The sequence below is a fragment of the Mus caroli genome, unplaced genomic scaffold, assembly GCF_978045245.1.
Source record: "Mus caroli unplaced genomic scaffold, Mus_caroli_1 scaffold_8, whole genome shotgun sequence".
Classification (NCBI taxonomy): domain Eukaryota; kingdom Metazoa; phylum Chordata; class Mammalia; order Rodentia; family Muridae; genus Mus; species Mus caroli.
In genome coordinates, this window is record NW_028227263.1 from 44,131,928 (window position 1) to 44,144,441 (window position 12,514).

The window sequence follows — 12,514 nt, forward strand, 5'->3', positions numbered from 1 at the left end:
CAGGCTTCTGGAATCTGAGTACACTCATTTAGTCAGTCACTGACCAGCCTGAGTTTGATTGTCCTAACTTGATTTTCTATACAGTAACACAGCACGGACACCTATTCTGTTATCTTCACATCCTCTGGGTGGAGAAATTTTTTTGTTGATTTTACCAAAAACAAAAAAACCAAAAAACCCCTGATACTTGGAAACATTAAACTATTTGTCAGACCTGATCCACTTTATTTGGAGGTCCTCTGTAAGACGGGGTGTCTATCTTGTGTTGTTTTCACTGCATCTTGCGGAGCTCTGCACGTGGTAGAGCACCCAGAAAGTTGTTAAAAGAATCAAGAATGTGGATTCTCCAGGAAAACTGCGCCCAAGGCCTGGGTTAGAAGCACCAGAGGGCGCCCACGAGGCCGTCCACTCGCCGGTCTCCAGGGCCCAAGCCGGACCTCAGGCCTGGGTGCGGTCCTACCGCTCCAAGCAGCCGCGCGCCAGGGCGAGATCAGGGAACAAGAAGAGCCCCTCGTCTTCCCACGCCCCGCCCCCTCCCCAGGGCCCCGCGGAGCTGCGAGGTGCGGAACCACGACACGACATCCTGTTTTGGGGGCCCGCGCGGCTCCGCCTGCATCTCTGCTGATCACGGCTTTTCCCGGGGTGCTGACGGCAGCTGCCCTCCCCCCACCCCTGTCTCCCCACCCTCCCCAGGGGTCTGGGACCTTCCCACTGCTGAATCACCACCACCCAGCACTCTCCCAAGGCTCAGGGCAGGGGTGGGGACTGCCCCAGCCTGACCCATTCCAGCTAACCCCTAGCCAGCCGCGGCTACTTCTAGATTCCCGGGCTGAGCGGAAGGCATTTCTCAGCCTTCCCGTGGAGGACCCGGGGCGGGGAGTGAGATACTAGGAAGAGAACAAATGCCCAGCGCCTAGCTTAGGGCCCCTGCTGGGGGGTGAGGGGGAGATGCCAAGTGAAAGCGGGGAGACCTGACCTTGAGAGGCCAGACTCAAGGGGTCTCAAGGCTCACGGGGCGAAGAGTAGAGGGAAGCAGGGTGTGCGGGACTGTGCGGAAGGCAAAGCTTGCAGAAGACCCCGGGCTGGAGGGTGGGGGAGGCCTCCGACTTCCTGGTCCGCCCCGCCCCGGCCGGCCCGCCCCCGCGCCCCGCCCCGGCCCCGCCGCCCGGCCCCCACCCCCCCACTTCCTCCGGCCTCCAGCTCTCACTTCCTTCTTGAGCCCAGAGCCGCCGCCGCCGCCCCCAGCTCCCCCGCCGCGGGGAGGGCACCAGGTGAGGCCCGGGTCGAGCCCGTCGGGCAGGGGTCCTGGGAAGAGGAGTTCAGCTGGCCGGGACTGGGTACCCGGGAGCCGGGAAGTTTGCAGGAGGGAGGTCGAGGGCGGGAGGTTTTCGATCACTGCAAGTTGGGCGGGCGCAGCAGGCCGGGCGGGGACAGCGGCCACCGCGACCCGATCGCTGGTGGCCGGGTTGAGGGTGGGATCCGAGGGACAGCGCGAGCTCCTGCTGCCCGCGAGGGACCCCTGAGATCCGAACCGTGAGAGGCTCGGAAGTGGGAAAGCGCTGAGCTGTGTGGCTGGGACTCTGCGGTGGGGTGCCCTCAGAAGTTGTGGGGCTGTTCAGTAGTGTGTGAAAGGAAAGGGCCTCTGGGCTGCAGAAGGCGCGCTCTCTGCTCTGCAGTTGTGACATTTGTGAGGCTAGGGTTGGGGGTGGGGGGGTGGTGTCTGAGGCCTCTGAAGTCTCACCCGGGAAGGTCGGAGCCAGTCCATAGCTGCTACACTGTTGCTGCGGAGGACTCGCTGGGGGAATCCCCATTCCCTCTCTGAATTTTTCTGAGCCAACCTCTTTATTCCTGTCCCATACAACAGCGGGTATTTAGTGAACACGTCTGTTGTGTCTATCAGACTCAATCTGGCCTTGTTTATTTTGAGGATAAACTGAGGAAGGAAAGGGCCACTATACCGATAGTCGCTGACAACTTCCATGACTTTGAGAGGCAGCTGGAGTACTGGCTTTCGGGAATGAGCTCTTAACGTCTTCTCCCTCACCTGAACTCCGCATACTGTCTTCCACATTCGCCATAGGGTCGACCACATTCGCCTCCTTCCGGCTCTTTCCCCAACCACATAAATGTACCCAGGCCCTGATCTCGCATTTACCCTGCCCTGCCTGTTGTTCAGCCTCTGACTACCACACACATATTTCCCCATTTTGTTTCTATCTTCCCTGCCGCCCTCAGTCTGTCTCCTTCCCTTGGTCTGTAATCTAGCTTTGGTGTCAGAAACTGCTTTAAACTTGCTGAGTTTGAGAGCCTTTTTCAAACCTCTTTAACTTAGAGATGCTGGCTGCAGCCTCCCGATGATGGAGATGATTAAAGGGCTGAAAACATGTGCACACGCGCGTGAACATGCAAGTTCTGGTGTTCTTTATCTCTTAGAGACAAAATAACTGCCCTCAGCCTTGAGAAGGCCCAGAGCAGAAGCCGGCAGAATGAAGGGAACCTGCGGTGGGTGACACTGTGGTTAGGCAAGGGGAAGCAGTCTGTAGCAGTCAGGGTTGGGTGACACAAGAATAAGATTAGTGAGAAAGTCCATGGGAAATCAAACTACCCTGATTCTTAGGAAGGCAGCCTAGGAGTGTGTGTGTGGTGGTGGTGGTGGCAGGGGGACGGGGACTAGCTTTAAGGTTCCTGTCTCCTAGCACTTACTGGTTTCAACCAGTGGGGAGAGTAGGTTGGGCCATTTGGCCTGCTAGGAAAAGGAAGGGGGCAAGATTCTGAGAGGGAAAACTGCTATGAGTTTAACTTAAGTCTCTACTGGTTTTTAAATTTTGATCAGGAAGGGGATGTGAGGCAAGGTGTTTGTCCTTTGTCCCTGGTGCTTGGTGGGAACTGCAGAGGTTGGGTATCTACATTTTCTGGTATGTATCAGAGCCTTGACTGGGAGTTGTGCTGACCCTCCTGTCTTTAAGCATCCTTGATGTTCTCTTCTTACCGAGCTGTGCTCTCTATTCCCGCTCTCTGAGGGGCTTCTCCACAGTCTAACGTAGTCTGTCCTGGCCCCATAAGTGCTTGTCTCCATCCTAGAACCCCTGTCTCTCAGCATTCAGAATACATGCTCAGACTCTGTTTGTGTCTGCCTTCTCTGCTCTTCTGTATTAACTTCATTCCATGAGAATAAAAAGAAGTGAAGGAGAGCAAATGTCACATTTGGGGAATCGTTGAGCACAGCTAAATTTAAGAGCTAGGCTCCTTCCCTTTCCTATCCTCTTACCACCTCACAGTTGTCCCTCTCCCATCAATTGTTTCTTCCTCTAGGCCTGCCCTTCTCCACCTGTCTTTCCTACTCTCATTTCTGGGAGGTACAGAGGTTTGGCCTCACGGAGGAAATCCAAGGGATCTGTATCAAATCCCCACTCGGGAAAGGATGTGCACACAGCACATTTTCTCGGCATCACAGCTCAATAAAAATCCTCAGGAGCCCTGACTCCTCACTTGACAAACCAGTACTTAATTTAGTATTCGGTCTAACTAAGCAACCCACAGGGCTCTGAGAGCAAAGATAATGGTGGCAGTAACAGGGGTTTTCTCTTAGGCAAGGTCTGGCCCCATTGGAAATTTGAGCTAATGGCAAGAAGAGTGTGACCAGGGTGGGAGGGATCTAAATGGGAAAATGCCGTGGGTGGGTGGGGGTGCCCAGGAAGCTGTAGTGGATGGTTAAGGTAATATGAGAAGAAATGGCAGGGTGACGGTGCTACACATCCTGCTTAGCAATCTGGGCTATGGAGTGTCTTCGCTTCAGGGGAGATGCTAAGGCAGATGATGGTAGCTCATGAGGGGTTATGAGCAGGAAGATAGGAGAGGCTGTGGTTATATGGGCAGCTGTGAAGATACTGGGTGATAGTAGCTGGAGAACAGGGAGTAAAGAAGGGTGCCTGGGCACAGTCTGAAAAACCTCTTCCCTTCGCATATAGTGTTGGTCCATTAGAGGTGAGGTTTGTAGGGGTCTGTGAGAGGACCTTCGAAGGGAAACCAAAGACAAAGCCTGGGCCACCTCCCCAGATCAGACTGGTTTTCCTGTCCAGGGTCCAGCTTCCTCTTTTGTCCTCATTTCACACAGGGGGGGGGGGGGAGGGCATGTCCCTAGGAGCTAAAGACCAAAGGAGGAGCTCCTTGGCTGGCTGTCCAGCAGCACACTGTTAACGCTAAACCCTGAGTAGTACAAGATGCCCCGGGCAGGGCTGGGGCTGGGAGGCTGGAGACTGTAAAAGCAAAAGGATGCAGACAGATTTCGGCCTCCTTTGGCCCATTTCTTTCTTTAGATTGCTCCCTCTCCCACTCTTTCCCTTTGTGTGTGTGTGTGTGTGTGTGTAAAATATATGGGTGTTTTGCCTATATATGTGTACCACATCCATGCTGGGTGCCCACAGAGGGTGTCAGATCCCCTGGAACTGAACTCTGTGGACCTGTGAGCCACCCTGTCAGTGCTGGGAACGGAATCCAGGTCCTCTGCAAGAACACGTGTTCCTACTCCTACTAAACCATCTCTCTAGCCCTCTAGCCCATTTCTTAAAAGAAACAGCCATGCTAGGGCCATCTTGAAGTCAAAGGTCAGAATAGAGGTCTTCACCTTGTCTGCTTTGTGAGACAAACATCAGGCCAGAGGTTAGGAGATCCGATCCTGAAGCTAAATTTGCAACTAAGTCTTTGTATCACTCTGGTCAACTTAGTTATCTCTTGACTCTATTTCAACATTAAGTTGCAAGCCAGGCCTGGCGGTGCACACCTTTAATCCCAGTGCCTGGGAGGCAGAAGCCCACCTGGTCTACATATAAGTTTCAGGCCAGCCAGGGTGACATAGTCTCGGAAAAAAACTGGCTTATAGTTTCAGTGCCTCAGACCCAGCGTTCCTGTCTCCCCAGCCTGATCTGTCCAGGTTGGAACTGTCGCTCTTTACACAAAGTACAAAGACTGCTGTAGGTGCACAGATAAAAGGGCAGTAATGCTGGGATCTTGTCTCGGGACTCCAGGATGAGTACACTTTGCCCTCTGTCCCAGCTCTGTGCCCACCGACAGTGGAAAATAGATGTAGTGTTTCCTCCCTGATGTTTTTTTCCCTTGTGGAAACCCCCTCAGACCTTGGGTGGCACACTTAGAGGACTGGGAAGCCCTGGGTTTCTCTGTTTTTAAGTTGGAGGACAGGATTGCAAGGTTGGCACTCCCAGCCTCCTGTGAAGTGAGCAAAAGCAAGGGAAGTGCCACTTCACGGGGCCCAGAGATTGCTGAGCTGCTGCTAGGCAGGGAGAAATAAGCCAGTGTGTGAGCCTTCCTCTGTGTGGCTGGGTGGGGGAGGGGCGGCTTGGCTCCCCAAGCTGGAGCTGTCCTGTCTCTGGGGCTCACCCTTTGTGGAACACCCTGGGTGTTGAGATGAGCATGAGACACACATAGTGAAGCTGTCTCAACTCTCTGTGTCCTCAGCTCCAATTGCCCTGTTTCTTCCTCCTCTGCAGTCAATCCCTAGAAAGTAGCATCAGGTCTCTCCTCTTACCCTACCTACTATAGTCTAAAATCCTCTGTGCTGGAACCCAGAGGTGGAAAGGACCAAAAGGGAAGAGTCCTTCAGTGTGGGCTGGCTTGCGCTCTCTCTCTCTCTCTCTCTCTCTCCTCTCTCTCTCTCTCTCTCTCTCTCTCTCTCTCTCTCTCTCTCTCTCTCTCTCTCTCTTTTCCTTTTTCAGACAGTGTTTCTCTGTATAACTCTGGCTGTCCTGGAACTCACTCTGTAGACCAGGCTGGCCTCGAACTTTTGAGTGTAGTGCCTCTGTCTCCTGAGTGCTGGCATTAAAGGCATGTGCCACTACACCTGGCTCAAGCCTTTTTTTTTTTTTTTTTTTTTTTCTTTTCTTTTAAGGCTGAGAACTAGGCTCTCTTGGGCTCTTCCCTGCTGCTGCTGAGAAGGGGTAGAAAGAGCCTCAGCCCTTGGCCTGGTCCCAGTCCCACACTGACCTCATGTCTCCCCCAGCTTCCTCCTCCTAGCCCAGCTGCAGCCAGCTGCAGCCCCAGTGTGAGCCTCCTTGTTTTACCTACAAACAAACAAACAAACAAACAGACTTTCACTGCCCTGTTCCTGGCCTGACTGTCTTTGGTCAAAGGTCTTCAGCGAAGACCTTTTGGTCAAAGGTCTAGTCCAATCCTCGGCTTATCTTCTACTTTTTCTTCCCACTTTCTCCGGCCCCTCTGAGTGACCACTGCTTGACTTCTCCCTCTTTTAGTGGAGAACAGAGCAATCTAGTTTGTGTGTGCGTTACCCTAACTTTCTGTTTCTCTGAGTGAGGAAGAAGTTGGCTACCTCTCTCCAGTGTCTCTTGGGCATAGAGGCTTTCCTTGTTCGAGGTCTCAATGTCAGGATTGATTGGGGGTGAGGAGTGGAGGGGGTGTATGTCACTCTGCAACTCTTGTTCAGCCCTGTGCTGGGCTTCTACACATAAACAGGCTTGCCTCTCCACAGATCAGCCAGTAGGAAGGAGTCCAGCACAATGAACAGAGTAGTCACTACTGGGAAAGGTGGAAGCGGGGAGCTGTGATAGGCTGGAGAAGGTGGGGACAGAACTGAGCCCAGGGAAGAATCTGAAGGGCACACAGCATTCATGGGGGTGAGCTCTTGTATGTACAGAGGAGCAGATTAAGCTCATGGTTGTTTTGTTTTGTTTTTTACTGACAGCCACATGTGCTGTACTCAGTCAGCTAGGGAGTCAGAAACCGGGCAGGACTTTTCCCAGTCTAAGAACGAGAGATAAGATCTGACCAGCTTCCACATGAAATAGACAGCTGTGGATCAGTGAAGTCACTTGTGACTTGGATTGGGACATACACACACCTTGGGTGTTCCAAGGCAGAATTTTTCTGTGTAGCCCTGGCTGTCCTGGAACTCACTCTGTAGACCAGGCTGGCTTCAAACTCAAGAGTTCCGCCTGCCTCCACTTCCCAAGTGCTTGGTTTAAAGGCATGCACCACCACCACCCAGCTGGTACAGAAACATTCTTGGAGTAGCTGCAGCAGGGCTTGGCCCTGTTTGGTATTGCTTGTGTGTTGGGGTAGAGACTTATGCAGGTCACTTTGCAGAGGTAAGGACTGGGATGTGCATTCTCAGTAGGGAGGGTTGCAAAATACTAAGAGCCTTCCTTGTGCAGGCTACAGGAGTACACTTACCCATCTTTTAGAGCCCATGCCTCCCCTCCCCCACTCTCAGTTGGGACACTTCCCCTGCTCTAACTGCCACAGAGATCAGGCAATCAAGCAAACATCAGTACTTCCTTTTCCTCCCTCTTCTGGACCTGCCTAGGACACACCCCAACGCCAGGGCCCACTGGATGCAAGCTGAACTTCAGGGACCAGACTCTCACCCTGACAGGTTCCACCCTCCTGCCCCATGAGCTCTCTTCCCACACTAACCCTTCTAGAGCCATTTCAAGCTAATTCACAAGATTTTTTTTGGTTATCATTATTCTCCACTAAGACTCAGCATTGTAATATTGTTGGTTGGGGCAGGCTTGAGAGGGGTCCGTCCTACTCCTCATAAGTGCTTTCCCAACAGATCAGAAGGCAGTGGCAGTGCACTCCTGTGTGTCTAGCCCTACACTCACAGCTTTTATGTGGTTGAGGAGACAGAAACCCAGCCTGCTATTTAAGGGGGCATCTACCACTTATGTACAGAGAAGGAGATCCACAGCCAAAGCAGAGTTAAAAGAGGTAACGATGCTATGGAGCCTTATGGAGTGGTGAGACGTAGCCTAGGCCCAGAAGAATCGGGAAGATTTGAAACGGGGAAGGGAATAACAACAGAAAGGAAAACAAGCATAAACTCTGAGAGACAAGAATGATTAGGACTTGACAGGTGTGGTGCCCACCTTCAATCCCAGCATTTGGGAGGCAGAGGCAAGTGGATCTCAGAGTTCAAGGCCAGCCTGGTCTACAAACTCCCTGCTAGCTAGGGCTACACAATGAAGCTGTCTTGAAAAAGGAGGAGGAGGAGGGATAAGAAGAGGAGAATGACAGAGACTTGCTTTACAAACACCATTGTAGACCCTTTTGGAGCAAGGGAGCTGGGAACTCATACTAAGTACCTATATCATGCAATACTGTATATTAATGCATTTAAGCTTTATAGCAACCCCATGAGAGAGTACTGCTGTAGCCACAATTGAGAGATAAGGAAAATGAAGATTAACGAGGCAATTCATTCTAAGTCCAGGGACACACAATTGATAAGTGGTGGGAAAAAGTTTAAATCCAGGTCTGTATGATTCTAAAACCCCTCACATTTGAATGACAAAGTGAGAATCCAGGCATGAGTTTTAAGTAGTTAAAGGAAGCTTATCTGACCCACTTCAGCCAGAGAATTTGAGGGAAAAGACTTGCCATACAGCTGGAGGTAGCACGTCAAGACAGAGTACTTGCCCAGCATGTGTGAAGCTCTAGGTTCAATTCTCACTAATGCTAACAACAACAAAAAGATAATAAAATAAAGGGGAAAAGAGAATAGTTGTATTGGGAAAGGGGGAAAGTTTGAACTGGGAGTAAGTAGGGAGCAACTAGATCCTACTCACACATGCGCATATGTCATGCTTATTGACTATAGGGATGGAAGGCTTTGCTCTTGTCGCTGCCAATGTACGTGGCACAAGATAGTTTACAAAGTAGAATGCACCCTCATTCTGTATCCTCATGAGGCCAGGAAGGCGAGTGTTATGGCTGTTGCTGTAGATGAAGAAACTGAGGCTGACGTAAAGGAAATGACTAATTTGTTCAAGGCTCCACAGTTATCTGGGAGCCATCAGATACAATGAAAAAAACTTGGGACTTTGGATCACAGAAGCTAAGTTTGTGTCCTGATTCCCATACTCTAAATAGCTGTGTGAGGTTAGATTGCTTTTAACAGTTAGGGTTAGGGTGTTTTATTGAGGATCTAGGTCAGCAGTGAGCTCACTGGGTCAGATTCAGATATCTGGTGCTCTTGATCATATGCCACACCGTGTTTTGGACACTAAGTCATTCATAATCCTTTTCCGGTGTCAGGGCCCCTCTTCCCTTGCCAGCCTGGAAGCTACTCTCCCTCCCCACTCCTGTGAGGGCTGACTTACTGATTGCTGGTTGATAACCACCTCCCTAGAGAGCCTGTTGCACTTTTGGTCTCTTGGGCCTGTGACTGCTGGCTAACATTCCCTCCTTGCCTTCCTGTCTGTGCAGCCCATTGCTGGATTTGAGGGTGCCACTTCATCTGCTTCTGAATGTACCTGAAGATTTCAGGCCCAGGAATTCTGCTGTGAAATGCCAGGACCCAAATAATACAATGGACACAACTAATGATCCATGTTAGGATACAAGAAAATAGATTTCATTCTGAAGTTTTCCTATGTGTGCATATTTTATACACACAGTCACCCCCATTCCCCTCTCCTCACCCCTCCTCTCTACACATTGTCCTTCCTCTTCCCAAGTAGTTCCCCTTCTGCTTCTCTCTCTCTCTCTCTCTCTCACACACACACACATACATACATATTTAAAATATATTTAAATTTAGATTTCACATATGAACTATGAATCTTTTCCTCTGTAGGCCTAAGTCTTCTTTGTTTCGAGGCAGGTTTTTATTATGTATCTCTGATAGGCCTAGAACTCACTAGGTAGACCAGGTTGGTCCAAAGCTTGCATAATCCTGCCTCTGCTGCCTGAATGCTGGGATTACTGGTAAACTTACCCCGTCCAGCTTGTTTTACTTCATTCACTTAGTGCCCTTGTTGTAGATTTCTTAAGATTTATTTTTTAATTATGTGTATTTGTGTCTGTCTGTATGTTTTTTCATACAAGTGTCAATAGGCTTCTCTGGAGCTGGAGTGACAGGCAGTTATGGAGCTGCTCAGAGAGGGTCGGGGCTGGGAATTGAACTCAGGTGTTCTGCAAGGCAGTACCTGCTCTTAACTGCTGAGCCATCTCTCCAACCCTGTCATAGACTTTCTACTTCATTTCCTGAAAAGAGAAACTGAGGCCCAGACAGATAAGTGCCCAGTGCTTGGCTGCAGTGAGTCCGAGAGCTGCAGTAGAATTAGGTCTGTGGTCTTGCAGCTCTGCTACCCTGGAGGGCCTTATGTACATCTGCTACCCACTCTGAGGGATGACTGCTGACTATCCTGAGCTTGAACACACACTCGTTCACAGCAGATGGGAATCCTGTTGGTGGGAGTGAGAAGTAACCTCATCCAGTTGTACCATTTCCCTCCCAGCTGGTCCGAGAAGAAGCTGCGGTCTGGGAGAGAACCAGTGCTAGAGGTTGGGTCCATTGAAGCCTCACAGCACCAAAGTTCCATCATTTCTGCTTCCCAGCAATGAGTTGCCCTGGTGCCATCATGCATATTGACTTTGACTTTCGAGGCTTTGGAACAAATACTGAGAGACTAATGAGAGGAGTCCATAAGTAGTTCATTAATGATCTAACAGATCCCTGTACTGAGGAAGAACAAAAGTTGACCAGGTACTATCCTCGGTGCTTTAAAAGTAATGACTAATCCATAACATAAGTACATGCTTAGGTATTATGTCCATTTCGCAGGTAAAAATACTAAGGTTTGAAGTAGTTTTTCCACTGTCATTGCTAGAAACAGGGATTCGACCTTAGGCTGGTACCAGAGCCCATAGATTTGCAACATCTTGCTCAGTACTTCTCCTTGTTTCAATGTTTATTTGGGGTGGGGGTTCAAGACAGGGTTCCTCTGTGTAACAGCTCTGGCTGTCCTGGAACTCTCTCTGTAGACCAGGCTGTCCTCAAACCCACAGAGATAGGCCTGCTTCTGCCTCCCAAGTGCTGGGATTAAAGGTGTGCACCACCACGCCCAGCTTCTCCCCTTCTTTCTGATGTTTGTCTTGATGGGATAGGGATGACACCAGGATAACTGAACAAGAAGTGGTTTTTCTTTTGTCTTCATCTTTTCTTCTCAGTAGGTACAGGTCTCCTAAATCATGAATGTCCCTCTCATCTCTCCACAGGTCACTACTTCCTGTGGGGTCCAGAAGAGAGAGGAGGCACTGCCTCCACGATAGTAACTTTACAACACAATGCAGAGCATCAAGTGTGTGGTAGTGGGCGATGGGGCCGTAGGCAAGACGTGCCTTCTCATCTGCTATACAACTAACGCCTTCCCCAAGGAATACATCCCCACTGTGTTCGACAATTACAGCGCCCAGAGTGCGGTTGATGGGCGCACCGTGAACCTAAACCTGTGGGACACTGCGGGCCAGGAAGAATATGACCGCCTCCGCACCCTTTCCTACCCTCAGACCAACGTCTTCGTCATCTGTTTCTCCATTGCCAGTCCACCCTCCTATGAGAACGTGAGGCACAAATGGCACCCAGAGGTTTGTCACCACTGCCCTGACGTGCCTATCCTCCTGGTGGGTACCAAGAAGGACCTGAGAGCCCAGCCTGATACCCTACGGCGCCTCAAGGAGCAGGGTCAAGCGCCCATCACCCCACAGCAGGGCCAGGCACTGGCCAAGCAGATCCATGCTGTGCGCTACCTCGAGTGCTCAGCACTGCAACAAGACGGCGTCAAGGAGGTGTTTGCGGAGGCTGTCCGGGCGGTGCTTAACCCAACACCGATAAAGCGTGGGCGGTCCTGCATCCTCTTGTGACCCTGGCACTCAGCTTGGAGGCTCTCCCTTGTCCCCCCACCAATTGTGCCTTGGCGCCTTGTCTGCCCCCAGCTGTGCCTTAAGGACTAATTCTGGCACCCCTTGCCTGGAAACTCCCTGAATGCCTTTTATTCCTTAAGGAGGTACACAGGGAAAGGGGCTTTGGGCCCCGCCCCACTCTGCTTGGGAATACCAAGTATTCCATGAGTTCAACTAAGCCAGGTTCACCTAAGAGGCCAACCCGGTGCTCGCCTCCATTCCCGCTACTGACCAGTTCATCCAGCTTTCCACAAAGTTGTTGCTGCCTGTTGTGATGCCTCCTAAGACAGGGGCTCTAACCTCTCTCTGCCTTAGCTCTTGGACTAGGTTCTCCAAGATGTTCTCTCCCTCCCCCAAAGGAGAAGCCACAGAATCCTGAGAAGAAAAATGTGCCCTAACCTGCCCCATGTGCCCAGGACTTATGCGCCTGCTGACTGACTCAGGCCCCGTGCTCCTGGGGGCCTTTCCTACCCCCACCAGCATCAATAAAACCTCCTGTCTCCAGTGCCCTGGCTCCTCCCTATGTGCTGGCCAGGCCATGTGCTGGGCATTAGCGGGTGGGCATGAGCTAGGGCTCCCCAGAGACTGGGAACCTTTTGTTTCCTCTAAGAGGGGACAAGAGACAGTAGGCTCCATTGTGGTTCTTCACCACAACCCCTCAATTTCCCTAACAAAGCTCTGAGACCAGCCATAGATACCCCAGTGGACTAGGATGCAAAGCTTGAGGGAAAGACTTCCTGGTCTAGGGCTCCAAAGGGGTTTTGAAACCAGCCTGAAGGCAGGTGCACTCAGTCATACA

At 51.2% G+C, this 12,514-nt stretch overlaps 1 protein-coding gene across 2 annotated transcripts; it reads left to right on the forward strand.

Moving 5' to 3' along the window:
* The first annotated feature begins 1,179 nt into the window (after positions 1-1,179).
* Positions 1,180-12,222, forward strand: Rhog (ras homolog family member G). 2 transcript variants are annotated; one of them, XM_021167255.3, is made up of 2 exons: positions 1,180-1,271; positions 11,032-12,222. In XM_021167255.3, the coding sequence occupies exon 2, from the start codon at positions 11,101-11,103 to the stop codon at positions 11,674-11,676; it is 576 nt and encodes a 191-aa protein (XP_021022914.1). In that variant the 5' UTR covers positions 1,180-1,271; positions 11,032-11,100; the 3' UTR covers positions 11,677-12,222. The 2 variants fall into 2 exon arrangements, with proteins under 2 accessions (XP_021022914.1, XP_085697590.1); XM_085841464.1 differs by lacking the exon at positions 1,180-1,271 and adding an exon at positions 10,139-10,519.
* The last annotated feature ends 292 nt before the right edge of the window (positions 12,223-12,514 follow it).

What these genes read in the sequence shown, in the direction of transcription:
- Rhog (XM_021167255.3), top strand. Translation starts at nt 11,101, where the DNA reads ATGCAGAGCATCAAGTGTGTGGTAGTGGGCGATGGGGCCGTAGGCAAG.